Genomic DNA, 23,311 nt, shown 5'->3' with positions numbered 1-23,311 from the left:
GCAACAGCAGCGGCTGACGCAGCAAACAGCTTGAACTGAGCTTGCAAACACGAAAATGTACAAAACGCAAAACACAACAAAATCAATCCACACATCGCACACATCCGCAACGCATTCCATTGTCAAGCACACACACACACACGCATACACGCACATCCACATCCCCGCGCCCAAGCACAACTACATGCATACACACACACACACGCGCGCGCGCGCCCACACACAGTCATGCATATGTACAAAAGGAGAGCTGTGTGCATGTGTGTGTGTGTGTGTGTGGTAAACACAAACTTTTTTTTCTTGTAGTTGATATAAGTCATATTGCCTGCTGAATTCAAACACACACACATACACATTCAGACAAATTAAGCTTACATATTTGATATGATACGATAGTACATACTTACATATATCCACATTATATATATATATACATATAACTTTTTTTTTTTACATGTTAAATTAGTTGGTACCGCAGACAACAAACAGGCGCAAAAACGCGTCGCCAGTTTTGAGTTTTAGCTAGTTAAGCGAGATATATATATATATATACAAATATATATCGTAACTATATATAAACGTACGTACATAAGTCTTTAGAGAATGAATAAAAATACTTAAGCGGTTAATGAGAAGTTAGAAATTGTCTGGCGAGAAACAACAACGACGACGATGACGACGCACCAAAGCAAACAGGATAAAAAATTAAATTAAATTAAGAAAAAAGTGAGCTAAACAAAATGAAATAAGATTACAAAAGCTAACATTAAATTTAGTTGTAGAAACTTGATTCATTTTATATGATATGAATTTCGGATTTTTGTTTTATTTTAAATTTTTGCATTTTGCTTATCGTTGGGTTTGAGAAACCACAGTTTGAAAATTCTTTTTAAAATTTAAAGGCATTTCGAGTTAAAAAAAAAATAAAACAATTTACTTTTACGTCTTGCTCGGACAGTAAATTTTCTTAATATTATATGCATATATATTTATATTATCGTCTTTTTGTAATCTTCGGCAAACTCTTTGGACTCGCATAGTTTAAGCTAAGCATATTTAATTTCAATTTCAGTAACGGATTGACATATATATATATGTATATGTATATATATTTCAGTTTTCTTTTTTAATTTTATGTACTTTATCTTGATTTGGCTATGTGAAATTCAAAGTTGAGATGAACGCATTTTATAATATGAAAAGTAAGTTTGTTTGCCATAAAAACACACACACAGAAACACGCCACACACACACATACACACAGCATTAGCACTTCTCCCCCCAATTCATAAAACATTTAGTATGTAATGTGTATATTCATTATTTATATTTAATGATGCATTTTACAAAGAATTCGTTCTCATGCTTCATTATTCAAATCATATATGTACGTCGTATAGAGGAAAACAGAAAAAAAATGGAAAACAAAAAGGAAGAAAGTAGAAGAGGAAAAAAGTGAAGATAAATAGTGCATACTGCATATGTTAATTACGCTTACGATATAATTAAATAATTATTGCGATTTGCAAAACATACCTTTTACTTGTAAAACTAATTTAAGGTTTATGTATGTAATTGGAAAAACTAGTTTAAAAGCCCAGATTACACATTTAAATAAAAAGACAACATGAATGAAACAGATGTATGCATTTTTTAATTTGTATTTCCAACATTTAAAAAGCCTTGAAGCGCGCCAAGTTTCGATGACAGGGGAATTTATCGATTTCCAACACTGCTGAAAGAATTTCCCCTCGTTCGTGATATTCGAAAAAGTAATAAAAGAAACTTCTTTGTTTGCACACTTTTAATAAAATATCAATGCACATTACATTTAAAATATATATATATATATATATATATACTTGAATGGTGCCAGCTTAAAATGGTTGCCATACAAAACACATTTGATAATGCCAATAGCTAAATGACGGCATAGGCACTCATAGTCTAAGGTTGAATTCTTTTGTTTTTTGTTTGTTGTTTAGTTTACTTTTTGGTTTTTGTTAACATTTCTTTCTAGGGAATTTTAGCTATGTATTTGGTCTTGATGGGTCAATAGTATATAGAATTTTAGGACGCATAATTAGGCGAATCATTAACAAACGTTACATGTAATTAAAAGTGCAAAACATAGTAAACATTACAATATGGTAACGAAAAATACAAAAAAAAAAAAACAGGGTATAAAAAAACAAACACAGCCAACGATGCCGTTCAGTGTTATACATATGTAAATACTAATAGAAACTAATTGTGTATTCTGTTGCAAAAAACATTCATAAATTATTACGCTTAAAGAAGATACTATAGCTATGTAAATATATATGGTGCACAGGCGCAAGAGGAGCTCCGCCACAAAATACTATCATAAGCGAATTCCATGCCTTTACGAGTACTGCGTGTGCGGATTGACGCTGATCATCTCCATGTTGCTGCTATATATGGGTTTATGAATGTGTATAGAAGAAAGAAATAGTTGATTAGTTATATTTTTAAATGCAAAGTTTATAATCATTTAATTGGCGCTGATAAGCCGGTGATAAATGGAAATACTTATCGCGCACCAAATGCTCAGTAAATTCGACAGCCATTTAGATATTTTTGCTTTGATGGAGCTTGAGGCACTTGAGCTTCAAATGAAGTCAAAGCTGTATGATGAAGTCAAGGAAATGGAATGTATGTATGCATGTATGTATGTATTTAGTTAGTGTATTGATAATGGTTAGTGAGATTTCAGAGGTTCGCCCGGTTAGAGAGATAAAGAGATGATGGCAGCGGAAATCGCAGTGCCAAACTTACCTACGACTGCACCGCATATGGATGAGGAGCAGCACCAGTCCAAGTACCACACAAATGCCACCCACAACAATATAGGCAATGCCTAAGAATGGATTTTTACCGCCAAGTACAGAGGTCGTCGATAGGATCATACGCTTGGTGCCACCAAACGATACGACGGGATAGTCTGAAATTACAATATACAGTATAAAATATATATAGTATATAATAAATGTTTTAAATGCCACTTACTGTACTTAATTTTTAGCGTATATTCGCCAGCTTTCAGCCCCTTTGAGTAGCTGTTGTTTGTTTGGTCCAGGCGGCGGTAGAGCTTACGAAAACTGGGCAAGGCAGCCGTGCGCATCCATACGATTAGATCCTCATTTTGGAAACCATTGTTGTCCGGATTACCCGGGTCCAATTCGTTGACAGGTTGCTTCCAGAAGATAGGCGGCGAAAAGGGTTTTAGTGCTTCCGTAAGGTTTCCGGGCGGATTACGGAATTTCACACGTTTATCTGATGGCCATGCAATGCCCGTATTTAATAATTTAATTTCTGTGCTGCCCTGACTCAATGTCAACGTGTCTGCAAACAAATAGTGACACAATTTGAATTTAAGAATAACAAAATTAAAATGGTTATCAATTACCATTAAAGAGGGAATTGGCAATGGCTCCGCATGGCGCAATCGGTTTGCCGTCGTCCGCATAGGCAAACGGTGTGCAGTCCGAACTGGGGGTCAGGGACAGGTGTCCCAACAGCTGTTCATCATCGCGTGATTTCACATAGCGTCGATGGTTCTGATAGTAATTAGTTAGGCCATAGTACATGTAAACGTTGCCCTATTCGAATTACAAGAGAAAAACTATTTAGAATAATTTATACAGTTGAATTGAATTTGGATACTTGCAATGAAATCTTCCGTTAGATTGAAGGGTATCTCGCACAGGCACTGGCCGGCAGTTGTGCTCTCTAGAAAGTCGGCGCAGGTCTTATCCGAGCCCACCTGCATGCATCTGGTGTAGTCAATGATGAGCTCATTGGCTGAGTTGGAAAAGTGCAGCAGCACCACGCCAATGGGCACGAATAGAACACCAATGATAAAGAAGGTGGGCAGAACAGTTCGTGCGGTCAGCACTGGCTGCCAGGCGGGCAGGCGTTGTTGCTTGAAAGCTGAATCTGTAAAATAAACACTTAACGTGTTTAATAGGTGTGATTCATGTTCGCAGGTGGAATGAGGATGGCTATGGAAGGCTCGCCTTTAAAAATCGATCACACTTTCAATAAGCACTCGTTTGGTTTTCAGTATTAGTCACTCTTTTGAGTTTCCTTATCACAAACACACGCACGCACGCACTCACGGGCATAATGCTAAGGTAGGTAGGTAGGGCTCAAGGTGCTCCAGTAGCAACAGCAAAAGCAACAACATCTTGTTACTTGAGTGTGAGTGTATTGTGTATTTATTGTGTATGTCTATTCAATTTTCACCTGAAGGTCGTTTTGACTTTGTGGCTGCATTTTCCTCATTTCCTACATTTTGCGTTGACATGGCGTCTTCTACACAGTGCTAGCGACCACCGATGCGTCAATATTTTAGGATTACGAACTTGAAACTAAACCACTCGTCGCAAATTCGTTCACCCAAATACGTAAATAATACAATAAATTTCGCGTTTTAGTGCTGCTTATCGATATACCTATATCGATAAGAAAAACAAAATAAATATTACTGCAATGTACCGCGCATTTTAACACTGGCATATTAACAATAATTAATTTAAAAACTTTATACACATGATTCAAGTCTCTTATCCAAAGGAAATTAATTATTAAAACAATCTCTTTACTACCCTCAAACATTTTTCTGAATAACTAAATTATTGAATTCGACTTAAGCATTGGTTCATCGGCTGGTAGTGCTCATGAGAAAAGTTGGCTATGAAAAAAATGCCAATTTATATTTTTAATCAATTTATCAGAAATATTTGTAGCTAGCTACATTTATTAAAATATTTTGATAAATATATATTTTTTTTTTTTGCCAAATTAAATTATGTGCTCGTTTCCTGGCAATCGGTGTACTTTCCAGCACTGATAATAACATCGCGTGCATTGATATATCGGAATCGTTGGTGTATATGAACTTATTCCCATACCTAGCGGCAGCGGCGTTTTCGTTGAGTCAAAACAACAAAGCATAGGCAACAAAAACGAACCAACGAATAAGAGGAAAAGAAACGACGACGAAGAACGTAAATTCACGCATTTATTAATTTTCGCTGTACTAATACGCATATGCGGCAATCAGAGCACACATCAATTGCTTAGGGATTATTAGTACATATATACTGTGTTCAACAAACATTGTGGTTTTATAAACAACAGCAGTGAAACGCCGACACCACGATGAAAATCACCGTCACCACCACCGATGATAAGCTCTTCTTTCTAGATGTTGCCACAGATTTAGAGCTAGAAAATCTGAAGGCACTCTGCGCCATGGAAGTTGGCGCTGAAGTTAGTCAAATTATGGTGATTTTCAATGGCCGCGAGCTGACCAACAACAAGCAAACGTTACAGCAATTTGGAGTGCGCGATGGTGACTGCATTATGCTGCAGCGCCGCAGAAGCAATGCCAATCGTACAGGTGAGTTAAAATTATCAACCCTAAACTCCAATTCTCTCTGACTAATAAGATGCGCGCGTTGTGTTAAAATACTTAACTGTGTCATTGTACGCACTCTAGGCCGCTGCTCCTGGTCAGCGCTGCATTATCAAAATCTATGTGGGAGTGTATGTGTGGGCATGTTTGCATGTGTGTATATGAAATGTTTTTGGAATATACGAATCTTTCATTTAAAAATAAATGTATATTGTCTTGAAACATTACTCAGGTTATACTATGTAAACGTATTGTGTTGAGCTTTTTTGCACATTCCAAAATTAAAAGTCAAGAAATTGCAAACACAGCAAAGCGTATTCCACCCAAATACACATACGTACATATGTACATATATACCCGCATACACAGACAAGCCTGGACATGGATGCGCATATGTGAATGTAAACGTTGATCTGATTTTGATAATACACTTGCAGCGCTATTATCGATATATGTAAATTTAAACATAGATAATCGAATGCATACACACGCACACACACACACACACTCATATATCCAGCTGCAGACGTTTCGCATGACCCCATGCGCGTTTGGCCTTGTCTAACATATGCATAAGTGTGTATGCATGCATGTTTATGTGTACATTGTCCGAATGCTTCAGTTTTTTTTTTTTTTTTTTCTTTTTGTTCTTTGTATGCGCGTGGGCGCGCGCAATTTGCAATCTTTTTTGAATTGTCTGTTGCGCCTTAATTTTTTCCTTAGCTTTTTTTTTTTTGTTGCTTGCACCTGGAATGTGGGCGTTTTTGCATTATCATATATGTACATATATGTATGTATCTACGCATGTTTACATACATACATATATCGTCTTTTTTATATAAAATAGGTCGTAAAAACTTTTTGTTTATTAAAACACTTGCAATTTGATTTGATTGGAGAAATCTATTTATGTTTTTAAATCAAGAAAAGAATTGTAAAATAAATTGAAAGTTATTTATAATATGTGAAAATTGTATGGTATGAAGGATTGAATCGGTCAGAGCAGCTGTTAAGCTATAATAAAAAAAAACTCATCATTTGTAGATTTATATATATGACAATTCTGATATATGGATCTTCTTTTTTTACAGTTTCCAACAATCCGTCGATTAGCCATTTGGATTTCAGCAGCATTGCTGTGCCCGGGACGAGTGCAATAGGTGGCAGTCCACCCTCACATAGCGCTGGGGCAGCAGGGAGCACGCTCACTATGCAGCAGCAATTGCAACAGCATTTGGAGCGGCAGCAGCAGCAACATCTCGCCGACGTGCCCATGACAGATGATTTCAATGTTAACTTTGATGACGATCCGGCGACAGTGCGTCAAATGTTTCTATCCAGTCCAGAGACGCTGGCCTTGCTCCGTCAATATAATACGCGGCTGGCCGAGGCTCTGGACTCTGGTGACCCAGAGACATTTGCGAGAGTGCTGCGCGAGCATATTGTGGAGCGGAAGCGTCGCAACGAGCAACGCATGCGGATGCTCAACTCGGATCCGTTCGACGAGGAGACACAGCGCCTGATTGCCGAGGAGATCAAGCAGAAGAATATCCAAGATAATATGGCCGCCGCCATCGAATACAATCCGGAAATTTTCGGCACAGTCACAATGCTGTGAGTCCCATTTTGGATATACGTATTATATAAGTATATTGTCATATTTATGTTCCTTGTTTTATTCTAGGTACATCAACTGCAAGGTGAACGGCGTGCCGGTGAAGGCCTTCGTTGACTCTGGCGCACAGACCACAATCATGAGCAAGGACTGCGCGGAGCGCTGTCATGTGAATCGTCTGATCGATACGCGCTGGAATGGCGTTGCCAAGGGCGTGGGCACACAGCCCATTCTGGGTCGCATCCACATGGTGCAGCTGCAGATTGAGAATGATCATTTGACGTCCAGTTTTACGGTGTTGGGCCAACAGCCCATGGACATGCTATTGGGCCTGGACATGCTCAAGCGCCATCAGGTGCGTCATGCTGCGCTCTTCTCGATTGTACATAGTGTATATGTCTATCTCTCTCGTTTTGATTACAGTGCCTTATCGACTTGCAACGCAACCTTTTGATCATTGGCACCACGGGCACAAGCACCCCGTTCTTGCCCGAAAGCGAGCTGCCCGCTTGCGCCCGCCTCACTGGCCACGGGGAGGAGAGCGAGCAACAGGCCATCGCCAAGGCCATTGAGCAGAGCAAGCGCGAGGGGGGCGGCGCCAGTGCCATTGCTTCAACTGCCACAACCAGCGCCAGTGCCAGTGCCAGCGGCAGCGGCAGCGGCGCCACTTTTGATATAAGCAATATTAACTCAATACAACCATTGGATAGCTTTACGGAACAGGATGTTAGCGAATTGATGCAATTGGGGTATCCGCGCGGCGATGTGCTCACCGTGCTGCGTCTGTGCAACGGCAACAAGGCCGTTGCCAGCTCAATGCTGCTCAGCCGCAATGCAGCCGCTGGCGGCGGTGGTTTTAGCTGAACGTTGGCTGCATGGCGCCAGCAACTGCTCCTATTTTACTGCTCTGGGATCAATCAAAGGAAAAATCTGCAATACGGGAACCACCAACAGCCACCACCACCACCACCACCACCACCACCACTACCACCACTACAACTATCACTTCGCACTCAATCCGATATAACCTAACATCTTTCCCCTACTTGAATTTAGATCTAATTTTTCTCAAATTTAAATCCATATTACAAGCTCTTTGTGTCTCTTTAGCTAATTATTGTAGTAGTCGAGTCGATCCGCGATGATTTATTTCTTATCAGAAGGGAATTGCGCTTGCAACGAACATCTTATTGAAACGTAATACAAACTATGCCTACAAATAGATTACATATACATAATATTATATATACATATAGACAGTCACTTAAGACACACACATGCACACCTTTTAAATATATGGGTACATATAATAATATATGTATATATTCATTATTTGAGCTAGTGTTTATAATCAAATAATGTACGAAAGAGACGGAATGGTTAAATAAAAATTAATTGTTTTTGGATTGGAATAAATAAATAAATATAAATCGAATATGGGCCACAGTGATTGCACGCTAAATGTAACTTTTTTTTAAAAATACGCATGGGAAGTCGTCTATGAAGTTTCAATGTGCGAGTGAAGACTGTGGCTACAGCGAGATGACTCATGTTTCATGCGGATACTACAGTTGATTGATGAGGTCATTACTTTTAACAATGTGGTTAGGATACAGCGAAGAAGTTATCCTCATCCCTCTTATGAGAGCATTATTTTACCAGATTTGCTTGGGATGCAATGAGTCTGTTATCCTTATCCCCATTAGGAAGTAATTAATTTAATCGATGAGTTATCTTTATTCTTATCCCCCAGATGAGATCATTTGTTTGGGATACAATGAATCCGTTATCCGCTATCCTTATCCATATACCTATGCCATAACTCTGTAGCGCTTTCATTCAGCTCTTTCTTTTTGTTTGGTTGTTGGACAATTTGTTTTCAATTTTATTTATTTATAAATGTATAAACCATAGGCATGTACAGACATACATATAGAGGCTCTAGTTAGCAGTCTCTGTCGCGCCAGCGATGCATTGTTAAATGGAATTGGTCATTGGCGCACAATTGTGTTGCAATGATTATGCCACCAGCTTCGGTAGTTTGTGTACTATTGTTTTGTTTTTGTTTAAGGTGTATATGTTTACAGACATACATACACACACACACACACACACACACTCACGCACGCACGCACGCAGGATATAAATATATTATACATATATGTGTATAATGTACATTATAATTTATTAATTGTTCTGATTTTTTTTCTATCTTTTCATCTTTCAATGCTGGGTGTTGTTGCTTCAGGTCGAATTGGTTGCTTTCTAGAAATGTTTTTCATTTACTCTTCGTCTTCATCGTCATCTTCGTCGCCCTCGTTGGTGCGCGCGGCCGAGTTTTTGTGATTGAACTCCTTTTCGGGATCGAACTGCATGCCCTCCTGATCGGCAGCATCCTCCTCGTCATCATCGCCAGCGACTTGGGCATTCTCAGCCTCGGCACGCTCCAGGCGACGCGCCAGATCGGCCTCATCAATGGCCGTAACCAGTTTAGGCGCCATAATCACCTTAAACTCGCCCTCATACTCAATGATCTTGGCGCGTATGCTCTCGATGGCCACCTCCAGGGCTTTGAGTCCGTCTGTTTTCTTTGTGGTGGATGTGGTCATTACATAGCTATGGAACGTATATGGGATAGTAATTAGTGTCAGCAATATTGCTTGGATCAGAGACGACTTACAGCGGCGGCGCTATGAGGTTGATGCGGATGGGCAGCTCCTCTGTGCTCAGCTCCAGGCCTTTGCTGAGCGATGCCTTGACTGCATCGATGCCCTCGTAGCCGTAGCAAGAGCACTCAATGTCTGCGCGTATTTTGACTGTGGGCGAGACGAGTTTGCGTTTGATATTGCTCAGCAGCACCTCCTTGGTCTCTGCGTCCAGATTGCATTCATCAAAGACAGATGGATCGGTAACCGATTGCTTGAAGATGTCATATGCGACCGTTTTGCTGTTGTATTTCTTTTCAAAATACCAGGCGGTCTTCTGATACAGTTCCTCGAGCTTGTCGCTGCTATCATAGCCCAAAATGTCAGCCACATGACGCAACAGTGAGTTGATTGCCTTTGCTTTTGCAAATCTCTCAGTACATTTCTCCACATCCTCCGGTGAAACGCGACGTTTGGAGAGATCAATGTAGCCCTTCTCCTTATCCACACGAATGACGACGACAGGCTCTGTTTTGCCGACACGTATCAATTTGTTAATGGAACGAATACGACGACGAGACAGCTCCGACAGCAAGATCATGCCCTCAATGTTGTTGTACTCCAGCAAATGAACGTATGCGCCCATTTCGGCGATTGAGAGCACGTTCACCATGACGACATCTTCAATCTCCGGATATTTTTCGTTGTAGAAACGTGACGTTAATGCCATTTTGACTGCGTTTGAGTGCGAATTTTATTCAGATTGATTATATGCGCAAACCGAAGAGAAAATGCCAACAGAATTGCAGCAAAAACGTGTACAATTCGGCCGAAACAAGGCGTAAGAAGAAGCGTGCGAGCGGCAACAGTGCTGGATAATGGCGAATAGGGCGAGTTTTTAGCGGCGAATTTGCATCGATATATCGATAGAAATTGCAGCTTTCATCTGTCAATCTGACAATCCAGGATAAATATCTTACTTGTATTAGTAGAACCACTTGAAATATTAAACTTTTTTATATAATTAATATTATAATGAATTTGGGCAATGTTAAGACAATTTAATGATGTTGTTTTTCGGTAGTATTAAGTGTTGAAAAATGCAGATGGTACATTCGGCGAATTGGCAAGTGTTGCTTATAAATACACCCGGCTGTTATTTGAAGCCGCAAGAATTGGCCTTCATTGTGGAGCCTTAAAAAAAGTGCACCTATTTTTGTATAATATATTGAAGGAGCTCTATGAAGATGATAATAGTTTCAACTAGTAGGTGTTTTCCATAGCGCCTCCACCATCAGGTGTGTACACACTGGAGCGCGTGCACACGGCGACAATCTTGGTAGTCAGTCTGCGGATTGCAGCGAATTCGCTCATTTGAAAAAAATAAAACATGGCTGGAAGAGGTGGTTATGAACACGCTAGGTAAATATTATTAAATAATTAAAGAACTGTGCTAGTCCGCACGCCGAAATTGTGTTTAATTGGTGCAAGTGCGTTCGTAGTGTGTGCCCCAGCGAGTGCAAATGTGCTACAATGTATAATAATGCACGCGGTTTAAGCAAAAGTCAAGCAACACGCACACACACAAAACACAAACACACTCACGCACACACAAACCCTAAAAATGTATATGCATATGTACATACGTGCGGCGGGTGTGTATGTTTGTGCGCAAGTGTGCGTGTTTTTTTTTTCTTCTACATTTCTTTTTCTTTGCTATTTTTTTTTTTCGGGCAATTTGCTGCGCTGTCGCCCGTTGGCCGACGTCGCTGTCGACGTCGACGCCGGCGGTACGCGATTTGCCTTTGGCGTTTAACTACCAAACTAGAAGCTGGGCCAACGTCAGCGCCAACAACAGCGACAGCGCCAGCGTCAGCGCCGCCTTCGATAGTTACGGCAAACTTTAAATAGACGGCCAGATTTATAGGCGAATTTCTATAGTTTTTTGCCGCAAAGTAATTGAAAGCGCGCGCGTTTTTTTTTTTTTTTTTTTTTTTTTCTTTGCGATGTGTTTGTTTTTATTGCAATATTGTTTCCTTTTTATTTACCTGGCCACAGCGCTTGGGCCGCTTTGTTATTGTTGATGTTTGCTTGTAATTCGAGCGGCAACTGTTTTTGTTTTACTGCAATGCGTTCGGTTTCGGCCCGGCTCCGGCTCTGGCTCGGGCACACGTGCGTTGACGTCGCGACGCAGTCAAGACCGGTACATATTGTTGTGGTGTCTCTGGCTGCTTTTTTGTTTGCTTCTTATTTCTAACTGTTATATTTGTGCTCTTGTGCTTTTAGAGGTGGCTTTGGAGGAGAGCGTCATGTGAAGCAATTGCCAACGGAACCGCCATTTATTGCGTACGTGGGCAATTTGCCACAAGGTCTCGTCCAAGGCGATGTTATGAAAATATTCAATGACTTTGAGGTGAAAAACGTGCGACTGGTTAAGGATCGAGAAACGGATCAGTTTAAAGGCTTCTGCTACGTGGAGTTTGAAACGCTTGACAACTTGGAACGAGCTCTGGAATGCGATGGACGAATCAAATTGGATGACCTATCGGCCCCGCTAAGGATAGACATTGCGGATCGGAAGAGAAATGACCGGTGAGTCACGTGTCCATAACAATATAGATATATAGATATCTATATTTATATGCAATATATGCGTAAACTAACTTTTGAATATCTTGTTATATAGCCCTGGTGGCGGAATTGGCGGCGGTGGCGGCAATGGCGGCGGCATGAATCGCGATGGTCGGGATGGGTTCCAGAAGCGCGGACCACCGCGTCAGGGCGGCACCAGTCAATCGTATAGCCGAGGCGGCCCTGGCACCGGCGGTGGTCGCGAGGCCGGTGGCGGCTCTGGTAATCGCGGCGATAGTAGAGGTTCGTACAATGATAATTATGGTGGTCACAGTGATAGAAGTCGTGGCGGCGCCAGCTCCGGCATGAATAGAGGATACAATGGTAAAGCATTTTTTATCAGCCACGCAAGTGAAACCTACTTCTTCAACCTCCAACCTTCAATACGTAGCTGCATATTCGTAGTCCTCAACCAAAAAAAAAAAAAAAAAAAAACAAAAAAAAAGTACCAATCAAAATTGTAGTTGATTGCAAAATCGCATGGAGAACAAATCAAATCAAATAAAATCCACATGCTAAGCGTGACAATTAATGCGGCATTCAGCATCGGCATCTTCCAATCCCACCTCGTACAAGTCTCTTCGACTATATTCGCACCCATTTTGTTTGCCTTAGTCATATAAAAGAAACCCTATTTAGTTCTTATCGCTTTTCCGATTTATAGTTTGCTAGAATTGTCAGTTGTCGGACTCGAACTAAAGCGAAAACCGGAACAGACATTATTTTCTTATTTATCTTGTTTTCTCATTTGCGCTTTGCCTCTTATTATTATTACTATTATTATTATTATTTTTTTTTTTTTACTCTTTATTTTTATTTGTATTTTTCTGCGTCTTTTATCATCTCTGACTTGGTTTTATGCCGGAGCGGTTTTCAACCTCTTACCTTTCGTCTTTGCATTTGCATTTGCAGCTGTTTGTTCTTTTACCTAAAACCTGCATCTCATATATTGATTTATATTCATATTTATCGGTATTCCTAGTATGATTTGAATTGATTTGCGTATGTAAATTGTAGCACGCTTCAAATAATTAATCAAACATCAAAACTGGGCTCGCATGCTGCTTGGCTCGATTCGTAGTGTAATACTAGGCTATATAGACGGCCCGTATCAATTGATGCCCAGCATATAATAATATAATAGTAATAATTAATTAATAATATTCTAGATATACGGCGAGCGATAGTGTAATTAATTTATAAATGCTCTTTGCAGATCGTCCGGCTAACCGCGGCCGATATGGTAACTTCAACAATGATGAGAGATTCGATCGAAATCAGGATCGGGATCGCGGTCAGCGCGAGGGCAGCTATGGGAATCAGTCGCGCGATGGCGACAGATATAACAATTTCAGTCGGCATCGTGATCGCGAGCGTACCCACTACAATCCCAACCAGCAGCAGGAACGTCCCACTGGCATCGGCGCCATCGGTAACAATTCAATAATGTCTGGATCCGATTCGAAGATTGCTCATACTGAATTTCAAATTGCAGATGACACGGAGCGGCCACGCCTGCAGCTAAAGCCGCGTACAATTGCGGCGCCCATCAATGCGGTGGCCGAAACCAAACAAGCGGCAACCATTTTCGGCAACGCCAAGCCCCGGGAAGAGAAACTGAAGGAGCTGGAACAGAACGTCAATCACAATGGCGATAACTAGATGCGGCGGCGGTGGCGGCGGCAACTCAGAAATCTTTAAATATGCCTAAATGATATTGAAATCAAAAAGTAAAATAATAGAATTGATCCAGATGAAGACGATGAGACGAGTTGACAGAAATGATAGAGGCATATATCATTTGTGTGAGAGAGCGGCGTGCATATATATGAAGAGAGGCGGAAGATGGTGATGATGAAGATGATGATGACGATGAGAATGACGATGGAGATGGAGATGAAAGCAAAAACAATACAAAATATAATTAATAACTATGCTATATACCTATTATATAAAAAGCTATGTACTATGCATACATAATACACATAAACAACATACTTGGCTGGCCCTCCCCATGTCGGCCAACAAACAACAAAGCAACTTAACAAACAAACAAACAACAAACAACCAAGAAAAACGGAAACAAACAAATGTAATCACAGCAACAAACAATACGACAAAATACTTTCTTACTTCATGTGTGTTCGTTGGAAAGTGGAGCTGAGCGAACTGCAACAGCAATAAGAGCCACATTAACAGCAGCAACAACAGCCACATCATCAACAACAACATAAACAACAACATAAACTCGACAACAACAACAACAACAACAACAACTGCAATGGAAAGTCTTTAAATGTTAGTATGTAAGCAGCGGTAAAGTTAGAGCCGTGCATATATCTATACAATATACGGTATAGCTCATATATGCGCGCTGCTATTTGTTAGTTAAGTAATGCATATGTAAACCTAAACCAACAAAAACAAAAATTATAAAAAATACGTTCTACATTTAAGCGAAAAGTAAAGAAAAAACAAAAAACAGCAAAATCTAAGAAAAAAGTGAAAAACGACAAAAAACAAAATAAAAAAAAAAAAAAACAAACAAAAAAACAAAAAACTAAAATTTGACAAGCGTTCAGCGTTAGCAAGCAGGCAAGGCAGTTTATACAGTTTATATAGCAAAAATACAAGAAAATACTAAAAAAACGAAAAATATTTAACAAAAAATGAAAAAAAAAAAAACAACAACCAATATTTAAAAATGAAAAAAAAAAAAAAAAACGAACCGCAGTGAAATATAAAACACCAACTACGTACGTATTACAAAAACAAAATTCATAACAGCAAAAGAAACAAGTTTATATATAAATAAATAAAACACATAACTTCACACACACACACACACACACATTATAATATATATATATATATGTATATGTATGCGTATGTATATGCATATGTATATATATATATATGTTTATATATATATAAACTATGTAATCCAAGAAAAAAGTCGTAAGTCGTGAATTCAATATATGACCACAGTTCTGTTCTCTTAATTTTCTATCTCTCTTGATTGTAATATTTTTGTCTATATGATTTTTTTTAAATTAAACATTTTGTTGAACAATTTTCATAATATTGTTGTCGGCTTCAATTGGCAAATCAAAAACAAAAACATATGAGCATGGACAGAGGGGAGGGACACGGCGTTGGCAGCGGCAGCGGCGGTGGCATTGAAATCAATTTTTTTTTTTCTGTGTAGATAATTTAATGCAGGGCAAGCATATATATTAAGCGAAAGATATCAATATATTATATATATATATATATAATTATATATGTATATATCTACTTTTTTTTGACGTGACAATTATCAAATTAAAAACTCTAATGTTTTCCCTTAAAACGTTTCTTTTTTGTATATTTTTTTTTGTTTAAATATGTCCATTAAAAAAATAAAGTCGAAATCGTTTGAATAAGAACTAAATTAGTAACATTATTGAAATTTATTAAGACAAAGCAGATTTATTTCAAATTTTCTTTCTATTTTTTAAACAATAAAATTTATACTATATTTTTTACCTTTATTTTCAAAATGTTGCCGACATATTTTGTTGCCCATTCTAATATACGAATTGTAATTTTCTTTAGTTTATAAAAAAAGCAACTTTAGCATAAAAAATAAAAAATGTGGGAAAACTAATAAAATAAACAATATGAATATGGAATAAATAACAGTTCGCCAACGTAACTGAGCACGCAAGCTATATATATATATGTGTGTATATATACATATTTGTATATATATATATATGTATGTATAACGTAAACTTTTTATAATTTTAGCTCTAATATTAAACAAAGTCAAAGATTTACCTACTATAAAGCGTAGACAAAACAAGTAGCAGCGGGCAAATAAGCAAAAGAAAAAAAGAAGAAGAAAATAAATTAATATTTGTATTTAAATAACATTTAAAGTCCCCTCCAGAACGCAAGCAACGTAAAGTTTACATTTATTTAAATAACAATAAAAATATATACTTATCCGAAGTTTGTATGTAATTAAGAACTTTGATATATGCATTTTAAATGACGCCCAGTATGAAAATCTATGGAAAATTAAAAAAACAACTGAAAACTTAATAAAAATAAAATAAAAAAATAAACTTTAAAAGAATTTATACAAAGCAAACAAAAATAGCCGTTAAATTATGTCTTAATAAATATGAAAATGAATATGAATATATATATATATATATACATTTATATACATTATATATATATATATATATATATATATATATATATATATATATATATATATATATATATATATATATATATATATATATATATATATATATATATATATATATATATATATATATATATATATATATATATTTGGGTTCAAGCTATTCGCATATACCATACAAAGTTTAGCAATTAATCTTAGCATGGCAACAGCAACTTCTATAAATTATTTAATTAACAATGATTAAGAGAAATTACCAACTAAAACTACAACTAAAATAGTATACAGCAATAACTAAATATATAGTTTCATAATCGAATATCGTAAAAAGATCCAAAACACGCGCATCTACTCCAGAAACATCAGAAAAAAACAAACAAAAAATTGCAAAACAAACTTTAATTTAAAAATTCTTTAAATATATATATTACATTATATATATTTATTTTTGGTTTTGTTATTTGAACATTTTGTACGATATATGTATATATACATATACTTACGTATAGAAACAATTTATATACATATAAACAAATATATAAATTGTTTCTTTTTTTCTGCCTCTGTATTTCGCCTTGACTCGATTTCGCCTGGCGCCCGCCCAGATTCAAGCAAAAAGTTCTGGCCGCTGCCAGTGCTGGAAATGTTTGCGTAATATCGATAGCAAATTGATATATCGGAGTTTTGAATTTCCCCAAATGATATGGAGAAGCTTCGATTGTGGAGACTGGTTAAATAAAAGGTTAAATATTTATATTTGATTATAAATAGTTAGAATTTAGTTGCGCTATTTAAAAAGCGCTGACACTCGAAGCTGCAGCTGCATTAGTTGTCTGCTATTTGATCTGCTTATAGGTCGTGATATGCGTGACTAAGTGATGACGTCACGCGCTCATCACAAGCGCCAAGCACTTATGTAAATTATATGTATGTATATGTAAGTGCAGATATGTATGTATGTATGTATATATGTATGTGTTAGTCAATATGCGTTGGTCAGTCTCATTTTATAACGGGGCCAATTGGAATGTAAGCCAAGCCCGCGCACACACACATTTGCACATTCACACACACACATCTGCACATGCACATATGTATAAACAGGACACTTGGCAACTCTGGAAGGTGTTTGGCGCGTCGCTGTCTCTGCCGCTGCATGATGTCATCGATGCAGCACGGGCTGCCAATTATAAGACACACACACACACGCACGCAGGCATGCATAAAGAAGGATAAGTGCGTGAATAGCCAGCACATACATACATACATACATACACATATGCAAGAATGTGTGCCAACAGCGAATGGCTAATGCATGTGTGTGAGTGTGATATATTTGGTTTGTCTTTTTGATGAATTTTTCAGCACTTGTCAGATTTTTTTATTTTATTTTTGGCTTGTGTATTTTATTTACCGTTATCAGGGCGGGCGTAATGACGCCATTAGAAGGCCGAAATATAACGGCAACAACACAAAGAAAAGGCCAGTCGACAGCATTAGGCACTGTGTGTGTGTATGTGCGTGCATGTGTGTGTGTGCTCCCGCATAATTAATTGGCATTTAATTTGCATTTAAGCGTTGCTTATGAAAATCAATGGCGGCAACCCGCAGGCAATTCTCGCGCCGTTGTCCTTGCCAGCGACTTTTAGCCTTTTTTTTTTTCTTCTTTTGCAGCTAACAAGCCCTTAAGCCAGCTTAGAAACAGAAATCTGTTTGTACTTGTTTATGACTGACAATATATCAAATTATTTACACTTAATGTTGTTTCAACTAATTTAAAACTAACATTCATTCTTCTTCATCTTCCCTTTTGTTTCTATTTCGTTTTCATTGTTTAGCTTTTTAATTGTTTCTTATGGCAGGACATCCTTGACATGCTTTTTCCAAATGTCCTTAATGAGTCGATGAGGCACAAATACCACATTTTAAATAAACAATTCCCTGTCCATTCCGTTTGCAATTGCGGTTATACCGAAGGTACACATAATTAAATCAAATATTTATCATAACCTAACTCTTTGCTAATAGCCAATGCATAGCTGAAGTACACGACCTACTTTAGTCTACTTTCATTTCTAAAGTACCCACCAAGTCCACTGAACCACTTGTTTAAATGAAGGACCAGCCTTGGTCCTATTTCAAAAATACCAATTAGGGTACAATTGGGACAAAGCTTCAATATAGTACCTACTTCAGTCCGTTTTCTTAACTGAAGTACTAAATATTGAAGTGTTCTCTGTACCATTGGATAAATAGTGTACCTACGCAATAGATATGTGGGAATAAGAGCACAATTTGTTCGGTGTACCTTTGCTAATCATTGGAACTTCTCATCAACCAAACGCTCCATATATAATATATAGCTTTGGGTACATTTTATGTGAGTTTACTTCCAAGTACCAGTTTTCTATAGTTTTTGATATATTTTAGCATTATAAATTTTGTTAAACTTAATACCATTTCAGTGTACTTTTGTTGGTACATACCATTGGAAGTCAGTCGCTTAGGTATGGTGCAAGACAGCTAGGTGTCTCAGTGTATTTGCTGTTGTCTTTTGATGTACAGTGGAATCCGTTTATAACGAAGCCTAAGGGATCGTCGTTATATCTATTCAAGTTTGCTCATATAAGTTTGTCTTGGGACCAGAATTCTCGTCGCAGTATTCATAATTGGATATACTACTCTACTTGTACCTAATCTCTCTCCATTTTCGCATTTGTACCTATTTTGTTAAGCTCAAGATTAGGGTGTCGTTTCCTTGGTACATTTGATATCCGTTTGTCTGTCTTTAACTCTGTTGGTACCATTACGTGTTCTTGTTGTGTACTTCTTATATCATTGTACCTATTTTAATACACTTTGTATAATGTGGAAGGTAATTCTTGTACTTGTACCTAAGCTTTATAAATGCAAAATGTACCACTGGCTATCAGTAACTGCAGCTGTATTGGTACATTTCATCTGGCACATTTGACCTACCATTGCTTATCAGCTCCTGTACCTGTAATCAAAGTACCTTTTTTGGTACACATTTTTCAGTGTATTGTACCAAATCAACATGATGTAGCGCCCTACGTTTTAACTTTTTTGCTGATTTTAGCATTGCGAATCATCATCGCCTGTACCTGTGCCTGCTGTGGCACGACTCAAGCCCCAGCCAAGCGCCGAGTTCTCGGGCGGCTCTTGTGGATGGCATGTGGAACGCAAGTGGCAATTTGCATGGCAAGAATTTCGGCGGCTATTCCGTTCATCGCCCGCGGCGCATTGCAGTTAACCCCGAAAAACAATGAAGCAAATGGCATCAGCAGTCACACAAGACACACACACACACACACACACACACACAAGCATAAACAAACACACACACACATACAGATAGACACACACTTTGCATGTTGTGCTCCATTTAGAGGCTGTTTTGGCTGAGTGCCTGCCAAAAAATCAGTCAACTGCATGCAGCAAGCAGTTGAGCAAATCGCGTGCCGTACATTTCATCCGAGCCACCCCAGTCCCCAGGCCCGCCTTTATCCTCACCACCCCCCATCCGACTTGGCTGGGCTGGTGCAGCTGCACTGGCACATGTTGCTCTGCTGATGGGGCCCGCAATTTGATGTCTGCCCCACAAATTGACTGTGGCACAGAGTTGAGCGTCAAGCGTTTGGCTTTGTGGCATTTTGATGATTTCTGCTAACACCAAACGCCCAACCAACAAGCCAGACCACCACACCACCCCAACCATCCCAACCACCCCAACCACCCACTCTCCTAGCACATTCTGTGGACTCTAATCGCGTGCCTGCTGCACATTTTAGCGCTCGTTGTGGGGCATCGTTGGTCTTATTGTTGTTGTTGTTGTTGCTGTTGTTGCTGCTGGTTGCCAAAGCAACGCATTGAAACACGAAACGAAATGCAAAGCAAACACAAAATACTAAAATATAAAGAGAGAACAAAAATTGCAAGAAATAAATGAAAGAAAATTTCTATAAAACAGCAAAAAACATGGAAATGGCTCCACGGTAATTGGCCAAAGCTTTGGGTTGTAGGAGAGAAGGAGAAGCAGGAGCAGCAGTTGCAGCAGCAGCAGCAGGAGGATAAGCAGGGGGAGGAACGACAGCATCAGCAGCAGAAGCAGTAGCAATAGGAGGAGGAGGAGCAGCAGCAGCAGGAGGGGTAACAGCATTAGGAGCAGCAGGAGCAGCAGTAGGGGTAACAGCAGCAGGAGGAACAACAGCATCAGCAGCAGAAGCAGTAGCAATAGAGGGAGGAGGAGGAGAAGCAGCAGCAGGAGGGGTAACAGCATTAGGAGCTGCAGGAGCAGCAGGAGGAGTAACAGTAGCAGGAGCAGCAGGTGCAGCAGTAGGGGTAACAGCAGCAGGAGGAAAAGCAGGAGGAGGAACAACAGCATCAGCAGCAGAAGCAGTAGCAATAGGAGGAGGAGGAGCAGCAGCAGCAGGAGGGGTAACAGCAGCAGGAGCAGCAGGAGGAGTAACAGCAGCAGGAGCAGGAGGAGCAGGAGGGCTCGGTTAAGGCCGCCTTAGAGTTTTGAATTAAGATCAAAGCGCGTTGGTAAATGGCTTGAAGGCTGGATTTTGACCGCTGAGTGTGCTGACCATTGAGTGCATTTGTGTGTCGCTGTGCGTGTGTGTGTGAGTGTGTGTGTGTGTGTTGATGCGTTTGGGCAATGCATCAGCTTAGCTTATGCTTAAATTGCAAGTCGCCAATATCTTTAAAGCAGATAGTATATCCCGATTGCCTATTGGAAGCAGACTGAAAGACGGACGGACGTACGCTTGGATATAAGGACGAGTGGATAGACGGATAAATGGGTAGATATATGGATGGACGGATGGACAATCGGACAAATGTAGGAACAGCCTTTGGAATGGATTGATAGATGGACGGACGGTCGAATGGATGGACAGAAGGATAGACAGACCTACGGGCGGAGAAGCTGACGGATTGACAAACAGACGTAGAGATCGTCAGATAAACGGATGATCCGTCTAGATAGGATAAGTCGGCAGATAACCGTAAAATCATATGGAAAGACGGGCGGATAGACGAACAGAGGGATAGATGGACGGATGGGGGAACGGACAGATAGACAGACAGACGAATGGACGGATCGAACGGGTGGGCAGACAAATGATCGAACGGGCGGACGGCTATATAGACGATGAATAGATAGACAGACAGACGAACGGATGGCCAGACGCACTAGATGAACTAGAACCGATATACCCCTTTAGTTTCGCGAAAGTGTATAAATATGTAGCTGTGCTTCCATTTGGCTTATTATTGGCTTAGCCAGTCAACGTATGCCGCAATGCCGCTAACTTCCTTCCAGGAATCGTGAATCGATTTGGCTAATTGCTGTGAACGTGGAGAGGGCTGATTTCCTGCCTGACTAAGCTACAAATAGCCCTAATGAGCTGCCATTTGACGTTGCTTATATTGAATGACATATAGTATATATGTGGAGAGGGAGAGCGAGAGAGAGAGAGTGAGAGAGAGAGAGAGAGAGCGAGATCTTTATATATGTTTATCAGCTTTTTCATAGTTAATTTCGAGTCTTTTGCTTTTGAGAAAAGTCAGTTTTCAATTTTAAAATAAACAAAGCAATTGTATTGCATGAATGGACTCACACACGCACACACACACACACACGTGCACACACGCACACGCGTGTATATTATGCGTAATTACAATGACGATGGCGATGGCATAATTAGCCTTGTTATATTTACTATGGTGTTTGCTTGCTCTCGTTGCTGTTCCCGTCGATAGCTCGCCCAACTGTCAGCGACAACAACAACAACAACAACAACAACAACAACAGCAACAAGAGGCGAACACGCGCAGCTCATAAACCAAATTTATGTACATTTAGACTCTATACCATGCCACTGCGAACAGGTAAACCAGCTGCCTGCCTGCCTACCTGTCGGCCCACCTGTCGGCCTCCTGCCAGCCGCCTCCTGCTTTGTGCCAATGAGCCAAGTGCAGAAGGAAACGGAAAAGTTGAATAATGTAAGGTTATGTTAATACGCGTACAGGATGACAGAAGGACGAGTACAGGGCGCAGCGGCATTTCAGGTGTACATTACACACACACACACACACATGCATACACACACACTATGCCATTGGCTGGCAGTTAGAGGTCAGCCTGCCCGCAACCCAAACTGCCACGCCCATGCTGGCAAAGGAAGCGCTGCAATCCATCAAAGTATCTGTTGAAATTAGACTTACAAATGTTAATCTCGATTGCAGTTAACTTATTTGCCTCGAGCCAAGTCAAGGAAGGCATCAATTCAGTTTACAGACACAGATAACTGTTTCGCCTCGGATTGATGCAGTAAAGTCAAAATTATGATTTGATCAAGCGACTTATCGAGGGGTATATTTTGGTATTACTTTCCATCTTTAAGTTATTTAGTTTAATATTACTCATACATTTATATATATCTATCTATTATATATTTTCATATACGCAATGTAGATTCAATTCATTTTGATATCTTAGTTAGGCTTTCGAGGCCGATGATTCAAGTTTTTGCTGCGTTATAGTTGTGTTTCATTTTATAGCCCTGGAAACGCCCACAATTTAGCGCAATGACGCAGCTCAAAATTAAATAATCGAACTCATTTAAACTACTATTGAACAAAGTCTCCAAGAATAACAAATTTGTTTTTTTATTGATAATTTTACTGCTGTTGGTGAGCTCATTCCGCAGTGCTTAAGATGTTTATATTTTCAATATGCTAATGTTTCT

The 23,311-nt window shown here is 39.2% G+C and overlaps 5 protein-coding genes across 9 annotated transcripts in view; 3 read left to right on the top strand and 2 right to left on the bottom strand.

The window, feature by feature from the left end:
• Nucleotides 1–1,639, top strand: part of hang (hangover) — a 17,695-nt gene extending 16,056 nt beyond the window's left edge. For both annotated transcript variants that reach the window (XM_089474633.1, XM_018015621.2), the window contains exon 7: nt 1–1,639. This exon is cut by the window's left edge and continues 2,412 nt beyond it. In XM_089474633.1, the coding sequence (XP_089330759.1) occupies nt 1–39 (39 nt within the window). In that variant the 3' untranslated portion in view covers nt 40–1,639.
• A 338-nt stretch (nt 1,640–1,977) lies between these two features.
• Nucleotides 1,978–4,484, bottom strand: Cdc50 (cell cycle control protein 50A). Of its 2 annotated transcripts, XR_001916219.2 has the most exons (7): nt 4,270–4,484; nt 3,692–3,960; nt 3,431–3,623; nt 3,031–3,366; nt 2,800–2,965; nt 2,565–2,648; nt 1,978–2,435 (listed from the first exon to the last, which is right to left on the bottom strand). XR_001916219.2 is itself a non-coding variant. In XM_018015772.2 (6 exons), exons 1-6 carry the CDS (start codon nt 4,328–4,330, stop codon nt 2,387–2,389), a joined length of 1,074 nt encoding a protein of 357 aa, XP_017871261.1. In that variant the 5' UTR covers nt 4,331–4,482; the 3' UTR covers nt 1,978–2,386. The 2 variants fall into 2 exon arrangements, 1 of the variants encoding a protein (XP_017871261.1); XM_018015772.2 differs by lacking the exon at nt 2,565–2,648 and having other exon boundaries at nt 4,270–4,482.
• A 275-nt stretch (nt 4,485–4,759) lies between these two features.
• On the top strand, nt 4,760–8,508 carry rngo (DNA damage inducible 1 homolog rngo). Its single transcript, XM_018015754.2, has 4 exons — nt 4,760–5,428; nt 6,535–7,057; nt 7,128–7,413; nt 7,482–8,508. The coding sequence occupies exons 1-4, from the start codon at nt 5,188–5,190 to the stop codon at nt 7,920–7,922; spliced, it is 1,491 nt and encodes a 496-aa protein (XP_017871243.2). The 5' UTR covers nt 4,760–5,187; the 3' UTR covers nt 7,923–8,508.
• Nucleotides 8,509–8,930: 422 nt separating this feature from the next.
• On the bottom strand, nt 8,931–10,584 carry eIF2alpha (eukaryotic translation initiation factor 2 subunit alpha). The gene is made up of 2 exons (XM_018015778.2): nt 9,739–10,584; nt 8,931–9,674 (listed from the first exon to the last, which is right to left on the bottom strand). The coding sequence occupies exons 1-2, from the start codon at nt 10,431–10,433 to the stop codon at nt 9,341–9,343; spliced, it is 1,029 nt and encodes a 342-aa protein (XP_017871267.1). The 5' UTR covers nt 10,434–10,584; the 3' UTR covers nt 8,931–9,340.
• Nucleotides 10,585–10,716: 132 nt separating this feature from the next.
• On the top strand, nt 10,717–15,416 carry eIF4H1 (eukaryotic translation initiation factor 4H1). Of its 3 annotated transcripts, XM_018015776.2 has the most exons (5): nt 10,750–11,125; nt 11,990–12,295; nt 12,390–12,658; nt 13,551–13,766; nt 13,830–15,416. In XM_018015776.2, the coding sequence occupies exons 1-5, from the start codon at nt 11,094–11,096 to the stop codon at nt 13,994–13,996; spliced, it is 990 nt and encodes a 329-aa protein (XP_017871265.1). In that variant the 5' UTR covers nt 10,750–11,093; the 3' UTR covers nt 13,997–15,416. The 3 variants fall into 3 exon arrangements, with proteins under 3 accessions (XP_017871264.1, XP_017871266.1, XP_017871265.1); XM_018015775.2 differs by having other exon boundaries at nt 10,717–11,125; nt 13,551–15,416; XM_018015777.2 differs by having other exon boundaries at nt 10,738–11,125; nt 12,390–12,577; nt 13,551–15,416.
• The last annotated feature ends 7,895 nt before the right edge of the window (nt 15,417–23,311 follow it).

Source organism: Drosophila arizonae, chromosome X (genome assembly GCF_054131065.1).
Source record: "Drosophila arizonae isolate 15081-1271.41 chromosome X, UAZ_ARI_1.0, whole genome shotgun sequence".
NCBI lineage: Eukaryota > Metazoa > Arthropoda > Insecta > Diptera > Drosophilidae > Drosophila > Drosophila arizonae.
Note: the sequence above shows the minus strand (reverse complement) of the source record. Positions and strands in the feature narration are given on the sequence as shown.

What these genes read in the sequence shown, in the direction of transcription:
- Cdc50 (XM_018015772.2), bottom strand. Translation starts at nt 4,330, where the DNA reads ATGTCAACGCAAAATGTAGGAAATGAGGAAAATGCAGCCACAAAGTCA. An exon ending in TGCCAATTCCCTCTTTAATG is followed by an intron (nt 3,367 to 3,430) that starts GTAATTGATAAC and finishes ATTTGTTTGCAG; the next exon opens with ACACGTTGACATTGAGTCAG. An exon ending in TACGCTAAAAATTAAGTACA is followed by an intron (nt 2,966 to 3,030) that starts GTAAGTGGCATT and finishes TTGTAATTTCAG; the next exon opens with ACTATCCCGTCGTATCGTTT.
- rngo (XM_018015754.2), top strand. Translation starts at nt 5,188, where the DNA reads ATGAAAATCACCGTCACCACCACCGATGATAAGCTCTTCTTTCTAGAT. An exon ending in AAGCAATGCCAATCGTACAG is followed by an intron (nt 5,429 to 6,534) that starts GTGAGTTAAAAT and finishes CTTTTTTTACAG; the next exon opens with TTTCCAACAATCCGTCGATT. An exon ending in TTCGGCACAGTCACAATGCT is followed by an intron (nt 7,058 to 7,127) that starts GTGAGTCCCATT and finishes GTTTTATTCTAG; the next exon opens with GTACATCAACTGCAAGGTGA.
- eIF2alpha (XM_018015778.2), bottom strand. Translation starts at nt 10,433, where the DNA reads ATGGCATTAACGTCACGTTTCTACAACGAAAAATATCCGGAGATTGAA. An exon ending in AACCTCATAGCGCCGCCGCT is followed by an intron (nt 9,675 to 9,738) that starts GTAAGTCGTCTC and finishes TACGTTCCATAG; the next exon opens with CTATGTAATGACCACATCCA.
- eIF4H1 (XM_018015775.2), top strand. Translation starts at nt 11,094, where the DNA reads ATGGCTGGAAGAGGTGGTTATGAACACGCTAG. An exon ending in GATCGGAAGAGAAATGACCG is followed by an intron (nt 12,296 to 12,389) that starts GTGAGTCACGTG and finishes CTTGTTATATAG; the next exon opens with CCCTGGTGGCGGAATTGGCG. An exon ending in CATGAATAGAGGATACAATG is followed by an intron (nt 12,659 to 13,550) that starts GTAAAGCATTTT and finishes TGCTCTTTGCAG; the next exon opens with ATCGTCCGGCTAACCGCGGC.